This window comes from Nansenia antarctica (genome assembly GCF_963989245.1).
Source record: "Nansenia antarctica genome assembly, chromosome: 12".
NCBI lineage: Eukaryota > Metazoa > Chordata > Actinopteri > Argentiniformes > Microstomatidae > Nansenia > Nansenia antarctica.
The window spans coordinates 1,586,376-1,596,375 of NC_137682.1; the positions used below are offsets into that span (position 1 = coordinate 1,586,376).

General features: G+C 46.3%; 1 protein-coding gene across 1 annotated transcript in view; it reads right to left on the reverse strand.

Moving 5' to 3' along the window:
• zanl (zonadhesin, like) overlaps positions 1-10,000 on the reverse strand; it is a gene marked incomplete at both ends in the record, with an annotated part of 82,749 nt that overhangs the window by 31,811 nt on the left and 40,938 nt on the right. Inside the window, 17 exon segments of the mRNA XM_080543119.1 lie at positions 9-205; positions 826-964; positions 1,113-1,312; positions 1,501-1,642; positions 1,808-1,943; positions 2,912-3,040; positions 3,153-3,301; positions 3,537-3,778; positions 5,211-5,352; positions 5,545-5,741; positions 7,499-7,637; positions 7,774-7,973; positions 8,215-8,356; positions 8,538-8,673; positions 8,908-9,036; positions 9,154-9,302; positions 9,531-9,772. Coding sequence (XP_080399245.1) covers positions 9-205; positions 826-964; positions 1,113-1,312; positions 1,501-1,642; positions 1,808-1,943; positions 2,912-3,040; positions 3,153-3,301; positions 3,537-3,778; positions 5,211-5,352; positions 5,545-5,741; positions 7,499-7,637; positions 7,774-7,973; positions 8,215-8,356; positions 8,538-8,673; positions 8,908-9,036; positions 9,154-9,302; positions 9,531-9,772 — 2,810 coding nt within the window.

The window sequence follows — 10,000 nt, forward strand, 5'->3', positions numbered from 1 at the left end:
CCTCTGACCTGGTAGTAGTTGTTGTCTGCGTCCAGGCAGCCACACTGGTCTAAGGGAACGCAGCGTTGGCCCTTGAACACATAGCCTGGCCTACAGAAGCAGCCAGTGATACAGGAGCCAGTACAGTTAGTGGAGGAGGGCTCCTCACAGCTGGGGATACAGGCTGGGCCACATTCTATGTAGTCTGCGTTGGGGGGGCACGTCACTGTGGGGAGAGGGAGGGGGTGGGGGGTGGAAATACAGAGGTCATTTATTTACATTCTATTGTATTAGATTTATTATTCATCTGGGTATGTGAGAAAGCACTCTTATTTGCAATTAAACTGGGGGGGTAAGTTATACATTTTCATGAATACACAAAAAAAGAGTAGTTGAGATTGTGACACTAGGAACAGTTGGTTGGGTTCTCGGGTCTGTATGAAGCATGGTTCTGACCTGGTGGTGTTGTTGGCTTGGCAGTAGTTGGTTCAGGGGTTGATGGTCTGGCTGTGGTCACAGGAGGTAATGGAGTTGTTGGAGCTGAAAGAAACAATAAATGCATGGAAGGATTTTCTAAATGTTACGCTATGTGAATTGGAAATCTACGAAAAAACTAGTTTTTCTAAGATGGTGAATACACCCTGCAGTTTGTTTTAGTGCATGAGACATGTTTTGGTGAGTTGCAAATTGCAAGTTGCAAAAGATGTAAAGATCAAGCGGTTATAACTGGCCAACATTAGCAAACACCTGTGGGCGTTCATGTTGTTTAGAATTTTCAACCTCAAATCACTTGAATTCTCTGAACTCTGAGATCTTCTTATTCTTCTGTGTGTTATTCAGACTTACTGGTGGGGTAGCAGCCCAGCTCTCCTCCCTGCACCTTACACTCAGTCTGCGGGGGGCACTCTGAAGGAGCACAGGTGACGTACGGAGAGTTACACTTGCACTTGAGCTGGCAGTTCTCAGCGTAGAACTCCTCCTCTGGCTGAGAGAGAGAGAGAGAGAGAGAGAGAGAGAGAGAGGGGTGATTGAGTTGAAGTGAGATGTTTCCCTCACATATGCAGTCATATACATGCATGAACGCACGCACACGCACGCATGCATGCACACACACACACACAGAGCCTCCTCACCTCGTAGTACTGTCCGTTGGTGTGATTGCATCCACAGCTGTCCTCCCTCACACACTTGTCAGCACTGAGGACGTAGCCAGGGTCACACACACATCCTTCTGCACAGGGACCACTGCACCCCGTGGGGGGCTGGCTGGCACAGGTGGGCTGGCAGGGGGCGGCACAGGGCACGTAGTGGCTGTTGGGGGGGCATGTCAGCGCTGGGGAGGGGGAGGGGGAGAGATCATCATCATCACTATCATCATCATCATCATCATCCTCCTCCTCATGTTCATTACTATCTTTACAACAATCACCATCCTCATCATCATCATCATCATCATCATGCTCCTCCTCCTCATCCTCCTCATCATCACCATGCTCTTCATCATCATTCCTGTCCACTCACGGCAGAAGGTGCTGTTCCTCCAGGATCCTATGGTCACTCCACGGTCCTGACACTCGTTCACGTACGCCTCGATGGCCTCACACAGGATGGGCTGGGCACCATCCAGCTCACACAGGTCAAACAGGCAGTCCTTGAAGTGACTCTGAGACACACACACACACACACACACACACACACACAAAGATCAACGTTTTGTTTGAAGACATCTGTAGTTAAGAGATACTATCTGATGATACTACTGTATACAATGTGATGGTTATTATAATTATATTGTATACAATGTCATGGCAACCAGATGAGCACTCACATTGGGGTTGATCTTGGCGTGACAGACAGCGAAGGGTCCCTTCTTGTCCAATAGCATGCCACAGTAGGTGGAGCTCTCGTATCTGTCCTGGTCCTCAATAGAACAGCCAGGGATGGTGGTGTTGGGCTTGTTGCAGCTGAGGGGGAGAGAGAGAGAATATACATCAGTCCACTGTGTGTGATTGTGTGTGTCTGAGAGAGAGAGAAAAGAGAGAGAAAGACAGAGAAAGAAAATGAGAGACAGAGAGAGTGGGAAGAGAGAGAGGGAAGAGAGAGATTATATGACTGTGTTTGTGTATGTGTATGTGTATGACAGTCATAGCCCACACTGCATACACCACAGTCACCAGCAGATAACTGAAACCATGCCCCACATCTTAAATGGTTGTCATGCTTATAAAGGGCTCTACATATGTAGGCATGATCGAATTGTGGATCTGAGTTCAGAGGGTGTCATTTCCACATTCATGCCTGCCGCAACGCTGTACAAGCACTCCACTGTAAAGCCCAGCATGTTCAGTTTGTGTAGTGACGAAGAGTCTTTAGGAGTGTTCTCTAATATTTCAGCAAACACCCCCGATGTTGTAATTGTCAACGAAAATCACAGAGGTGCTTATTCTAGAAGTTGGCTGCACCTTTGACCATAGCCTAGAGGAAGCCTTTTTAACCAAAATCATGTCAACTTTTAGTTTTCATATTTGGCAGCCTGGGCCATGTTCATAAGTCTGTTGTTAGAGGCCTTCAAATGGCTGGTCTACCTAAGAGAAGGGCCAAACAGTTAGCAAAATATTGCTCAGTATCCGCTGTTATTGGTAGCCGCTCAATATGGAGAAGGCGGTGCTTCCTGTACCCATGAGCTGGATACTGTCTGTTGTACAGTACTGATACTGGATCTGTCAACCCACTGGTATCATCTGGTGTGAATAACATCCTGTGTGTGGCAGAACTGGTTGTTGGCTCAGCACTATTGTAACAGATTGTTTCCATGATATCAAAATGCACTGTTAGTATTTATGTCCTTTAGAATTGTACATGTATGTGGACATAAATCAAGCATTTAGAATGTGTGTGTGTGTGTGTGTGTGTGTGTGTGTGTTTGACTCACTTTGGATCAGTGACCCAGCTGTGTCCAAAGTCGTTGGGTTTGGTGACCAGTGTGCCGTCAGGTTTGCGGAAGTCATCCTTGGAGTTTCCATTGTAATCACCACACAGTCCACAGAGCTTGTCCTGATAACTGCAGAGAGGAATAGGTTGATTGATTGATTTTATTTTGTGTGTGTATGTGTGTATGCATGTGTGTATGTGTGTGTGTAAGTTCTGCAAAGCCTATAAGTGTTTTGACTCACTCTTTAATGACTTTGATGTCCATGAAGTGGTTTCCGTCATAGCGTACTGTCACGCCAAAGTCCATAGCCACTGTGTAGTGTTTCCCAGACTTCAACACTGACACACCTGTAGCTGGAGTCACTGGGATGTTCACGTTGGTACCATTCACCTACAGGGAGAGAAAAGAGCACAGACATGGGTTCACGTCATGGGTAGAAAAGACTACCTTAGTAGTCATGCATGACTAGCCTTGCATTGTTAGCATTTGAATATCAATCAGGTTACATCCCTCCTTTCATGTCTCGCTCCCTCCTCCCTCCTCCCTCCCCCCTCTCCCTCCCTTGCTCCCATTCCTTCCCTCCCCTCATCCCCTCTTTCTCCTTCTACCTCTCTTGTTCTCTCACCTGCACAGTGCCTCCTTTCAGGATGGACACCTTCACCCCGCGCACGTACACGTGCACAGCCTTCACGTAGGAGATGGGCCTGTTATGGCGGTTCTCGTTGTCTGCGTGCACCTCGAAGTGAGGCACGGACGTGTCGTTACAGGGCTCTGACATCACGTAGCTGCAGTTGCCCATGAAGTTGTATTTCTTCTTGTCGAAGGTGGTGTAGTGGGGGTCGCCTGTGGCTATGCAGGTGGAGGTACCTATGGCAGGCATGAAAACAGGTCGGGGTGAAAAAGGTGAGAAGGTTACGAGACCCGGATCCTGCTAGGGCAGTCGGACACTGAGAGCCAAAAAAGATTATTGGGGTACCAGAAAGAGACACATTATACATGCGGGCTCACAAAAGCACTCTCTCTCACTCTCCCTCACTCACACACACACACACTCCCAATAGGCTAAGAGACCAGTGGCGTCATTTCAGCAAAAGCCACGATATGGCATGGTACCGAATGGGGGGGGTGGAGGTGGATTTTTTTCTCCAAATCAGTTATGCAATCGTCAATTTTAGTGAGTTGTTTCTGTACAAAAACGAAAATATTAATGTATAATTAAGTGCAAATAAAGTATCTTCACATGTTCACATGTAAACATACACTTGTATAAGAAACTAGACTGACAACTTCTCATGAAATATGAGCTTTAATATAAGCTTGTACAGTGTTTCCCAAACTGTGGGGCGTGGGGGGTACTGCAGGGGGGGGCGCGAAAAAATAAAATAAATAAAAATGTATATTTGATGACGCCCTTTGTCTGTGTACTACGGTAGCAGTCGCACTGTTATTCTGTTCTTGTATGAAGGTACGTCCTAATGTGACGTCACTACGTTGACTGTCGAGTCTGTTGTCAGTCTGTGAATAAACTTACCGGAGACATGCTGAAGAGAATACCGAGTCTGCTTTACTTATTGTTCATACGCGATTCATGTGCACCCAAGCTCAACACATATATACCATATATCTGCCATATATCATACTTCCGTTATATCCATTTAATTTACAGGGAACTATGTGTGAAAGGGGCTAACAGCTTGCAAAATAGGCTGACAACGCTAACGTTAGTAGTTATCTGTACTGTATCTGTACTGCACTTAGTAATGTTAGTACCAAATGTTAGTACCAAAGTTAGCCATCTATCGTTAGCTAGCAATTTGTGTTTTGTTAAAGTTACATTCTTATCTCAGTATTTGCGACTTCAGTCCTTGTCTTCTCTCAGCATACAAAAACCGCGGCTGACGTTCTGTCACAAATTTCTTCACCAAGGAGTTTCACGCGCACAATACAGTTTCAGCCCTTCACGCCTGCGCACCTGTTCGCTACGTTGCTTCGCTTTTCTGTAGCCCGGGCCATCAACGGCCCAGACTAAAGGGCCGCCCCCCCCTCCCTCCCCAAAAAAACCAAAAACTCATCGGATCTATATGATTCAGGCAAGTCACCTATTTTGGATTCAAAACGGCAAATTTCGCCAAAAGGTGAGCGATTATCATGCCTGCTATGGGGAATAATCAGGTGTGAGTGGAATGAGTACTGGGGAGTTGAAGTTAGATTCAATATGATGAATAACAGTAGTGTGTTGCTTCCCTAGCACAGTAACTACACTTTAGACATCAAAGGTACTGTATAAGGACAACCGTACCTTTAGGGTAGCAGCCTGGTACACCCCCGACCTCCCGACACTCCTCAGTGGGGGAACAGGAGTTATCCACACACTCCAGGGTGTAGTTACCAGCACACCTACACAGCTTAGAGCAGCCGTCACCAAAGATGATCTCTCCTGGCTGGTACAGGGAAGAGATGGAGAGAACATTAGCCTTTTGTCCCAGTCTTATACTATCTCTTACTGCATGAAGTGTTGTCAGACACATCTTTAGGAAAGGATGACCAATCATAAGCAGTCATGAAAGCAATAATAACAAATCTAAATAACATTATAAACATTCCTAAGTATTGACAAGCAGGTGACCTCTGACCTGGTAGTAGTTGTTGTCTGCGTCCAGGCAGCCACACTGGTCTAAGGGAACGCAGCGTTGGCCCTTGAACACATAGCCTGGCCTACAGAAGCAGCCACTGATACAGGAGCCAGTACAGTTAGTGGAGGAGGGCTCCTCACAGCTGGGGATACAGGCTGGGCCACATTCTATGTAGTCTGCGTTGGGGGGGCACGTCACTGTGGGGAGAGGGAGGGGGTGGGGGGGTGGAAACACAGAGGTCATTTATTTCCATTCTATTGTATTAGATTCATTATTCATCTGGGTATGTGAGAAAGCACGCTTATTTTCAATTAAACTGGGGGGGTAAGTTATAAATTTTCTTGAATACAGAGCTTTGTTGAATAAGATCAATATGTGACAGGGTCTGGTTAAAAGTCCTCATGCTAAGGGAGGCTCCCCGCCCCCTTCTTGGAGGGAGGCCTTCATATCAGTTATACCTAAGGAAGGGAAGGACAAGATGGATTGTAAAGGATATAGGCCTATCAGTGTTTTAAACGGAGATTACAAACTTTATGCTACCATTTTAACGAAGAGGATGGAAACAGCAATGCCTCTGTTAATAGATGAAGATCAAACAGGATTCATAAAGAACAGACAAGCCCAGGATAATATAAGGAGAGCTCTGCATGTGATTGAGGAGATTAATAAGGAAAAAGTTAGTGCCGTTATTCTTAATTTGGACGCTGAAAAAGCTTTTGATTCAGTAGGGTGGGAATTTTTATACTTAGTAATGAACAGATTTGGCTTTAGTGACGATTTTATACGCTGTATTCAAGCACTTTACTCTTCTCCTACTGCAAGGATAAAGGTCAATGGTAGTCTTTCTAACTCTATAACTTTGCAACGGGGCTGTAGGCAGGGCTGTCCGGCCAGTCCCAGTCTCTTTAGCTTATTCATTGAACCTCTGGCTCAGGCAATACGACAGGAGACGGGACTGAAGGGTATACCTATAGGGGATATGGACTACAAGATAGGTCTATACGCGGATGATGTGCTAGTCACAATCAAGGATCCAGGTTCGGGGCTGCCCCTGTTGATTAATATGTTGGACACGTATGGGGTGTATTCGGGGTATAGGCTCAACGTGCATAAAACTCAGGTCATGACATTCAATTATACCTCCTCACTGGAACTCTCTGCAAAGTATAATCTTTGTTGCGCTTTGAATCTAAACACAGGCAAAACATCTAACTGCATGTTTAGCACATCACAACATAGTGATAGAACATCAACATGCTAACTACATAATTAGATGATCACACAGTCCAGCTTTTGAACACGTCCTAAAACCTAAGCTTGTTTACAAGCCATGTATCATTTACCAGCAGCCTACGGCAGAAGAGACAGTGAATCACATTCACAAATTAGTATTTAGTGATCCTGAAACCGTTGTTTGTTATATTGTGTGGGCTCTTCAACACTTCAACTTTCGTAATATGCAAAAAGAACGGTAAACACATAAAAAAAAAAAAAAAAGAGTAGTTCAGATTGTGACACTAGGAACAGTTGGTTGGGTTCTCGGGTCTGTATGAAGCATGGTTCTGACCTGGTGGTGTTGTTGGCTTGGCAGTAGTTGGTTCAGGGGTTGATGGTCTGGCTGTGGTCACAGGAGGTAATGGAGTTGTTGGAGCTGAAAGAAACAATAAATGCATGGCAGGATTTTCTAAATGTTACGCTATGTGAATTGGAAATCTACAAAAAAACTAGTTTTTCTAAGCGGTTGAATACACCCTGCAGTTTGTTTTAGTGCATGAGACATGTTTTGGTGAGTTGCAAATTGCAAGTTGCAGAAAATGTAAAGATCAAGCGGTTATAACTGGCCAACGTTTGCAAACACCTGTGGGCGTTCATGTTGTTTAGAATTTTCAACCTCAAATCACTTGAATTCTCTGAACTCTGAGATCTTCTTCTTCTGTGTGTTATTCAGACTTACTGGTGGGGTAGCAGCCCAGCTCTCCTCCCTGCACCTTACACTCAGTCTGCGGGGGGCACTCTGAAGGAGCACAGGTGACGTACGGAGAGTTACACTTGCACTTGAGCTGGCAGTTCTCAGCGTAGAACTCCTCCTCTGGCTGAGAGAGAGAGAGAGAGAGAGGGGGGTGATTGAGTTAAAGTGAGATGTTTCCCTCACATATGCAGTCATATACATGCATGAACGCACGCACACGCACACACGCATGCACACACACGCACACAGAGCCTCCTCACCTCGTAGTACTGTCCGTTGGTGTGATTGCATCCACAGCTGTCCTCCCTCACACACTTGTCAGCACTGAGGACGTAGCCAGGGTCACACACACATCCTTCTGCACAGGGACCACTGCACCCCGTGGGGGGCTGGCTGGCACAGGTGGGCTGGCAGGGGGCGGCACAGGGCACGTAGTGGCTGTTGGGGGGGCATGTCAGAGCTGGGGAGGGGGAGGGGGAGAGAGGAGGGAAGGTAATCTGTTATGAACAATGACTATCCAGAAATATAGATTTGATCAATAACAATAACTTGTGTCGTCTTCCTCCTCATCATCATCCTCATCATCATCATCATCCTCCTCCTCCTCATCTTCATCCTCCTCATCACTATCATCATCATCATCATCCTCATCTTCATCCTCATCATCACCATGCTCTTCATCATCATTCCTGTCCACTCACGGCAGAAGGTGCTGTTCCTCCAGGATCCTATGGTCACTCCACGGTCCTGACACTCGTTCACGTACGCCTCGATGGCCTCACACAGGATGGGCTGGGCACCATCCAGCTCACACAGGTCAAACAGGCAGTCCTTGAAGTGACTCTGAGACACACACACACACACACACACACACACACACACAGTTTAAGGCTGTTAGTTTCACCTTGATAAAAGTTTTGTTTGAAGACATCTGTAGTTAAGAGAGGCTATCTGATATGATACTACTGTCATGGTTATTATAATTCTATTGTATGAACGTTATGGCAACCAGATGACCACTCACATTGGGGTTGATCTTGGCGTGACAGACAGCGAAGGGTCCCTTCTTGTCCAATAGCATGCCACAGTAGGTGGAGCTCTCGTATCTGTCCTGGTCCTCAATAGAACAGCCAGGGATGGTGGTGTTGGGCTTGTTGCAGCTGAGGGGGAGAGAGAGAGAATATACATCAGTCCTCTGTGTGTGATTGTGTGTGTCTGAGAGAGAGAGAAAAGAGAGAGAAAGACAGAGAAAGAAAATGAGAGAGTGGGAAGAGAGAGAATGTATGGCTGAGTGTTTGTGTATGTGCATGTGTGTGTGTGTGTGTGTGTGTGTGTGCGTGTGTGTGTGTGTGTGTGTGTGTGTGTGTGTGTGTTTGACTCAGTGCTTTACTCACTTTGGATCAGTGACCCAGCTGTGTCCAAAGTCGTTGGGTTTGGTGACCAGTGTGCCGTCAGGTTTGCGGAAGTCATCCTTGGAGTTTCCATTGTAATCACCACACAGTCCACATAGCTTGTCCTGATAACTGCAGAGAGGAATAGGTTGATTGATTGATTTTATTTTGTGTGTGTATGTGTGTACTGTATGCATGTGTGTATGTGTGTGTGTAAGTTCTGCAAAGCCTATAAGTGTTTTGACTCACTCTTTAATGACTTTGATGTCCATGAAGTGGTTTCCGTCATAGCGTACTGTCACGCCAAAGTCCATAGCCACTGTGTAGAATTTCCCAGACTTCAACACTGACACACCTGTAGCTGGAGTCACTGGGATGTTCACGTTGGTACCATTCACCTACAGGGAGAGAAAAGAGCACAGACATGGGTTCACGTCATGGGTAGAAAAGACTACCTTAGTAGTCATGCATGACTAGCCTTGCATTGTTAGCATTTGAATATCAATCAGGTTACATCCCTCCTTCCATGTCTCGCTCCGTCCTCCCTCCCCCCTCTCCCTCCCTTGCTCCTATTTCTTCCCTCCCCTCATCCCCTCTTTCTCCTTCTACCTCTCTTGTTCTCTCACCTGCACAGTGCCTCCCTTCAGGATGGACACCTTCACCCCGCGCACGTACACGTGCACAGCCTTCACGTAGGAGATGGGCCTGTTATGGCGGTTCTCGTTGTCTGCGTGCACCTCGAAGTGAGGCACGGACGTGTCGTTACAGGGCTCTGACATCACGTAGCTGCAGTTGCCCATGAAGTTGTATTTCTTCTTGTCGAAGGTGGTGTAGTGGGGGTCGCCTGTGGCTATGCAGGTAGAGGTACCTATGGGGAAGAATCAGGTGTGAGTGGAATGAGTACTGGGGTGTTGAAGGTAGATTACTATCGCAATGTATAGGTGTTTTGAGAGAGGAGAGAAATGGTGGTTGAGTTGTACATTATGAACAGTAACAACATTTCTTCAGCTTTCTTAATGAAGAGTTTTGACCACTTTCAGTGTTAACAAACATTGCAGAGTAAGGTGCGCCCACCTAGTTACACTGACAATGAAAA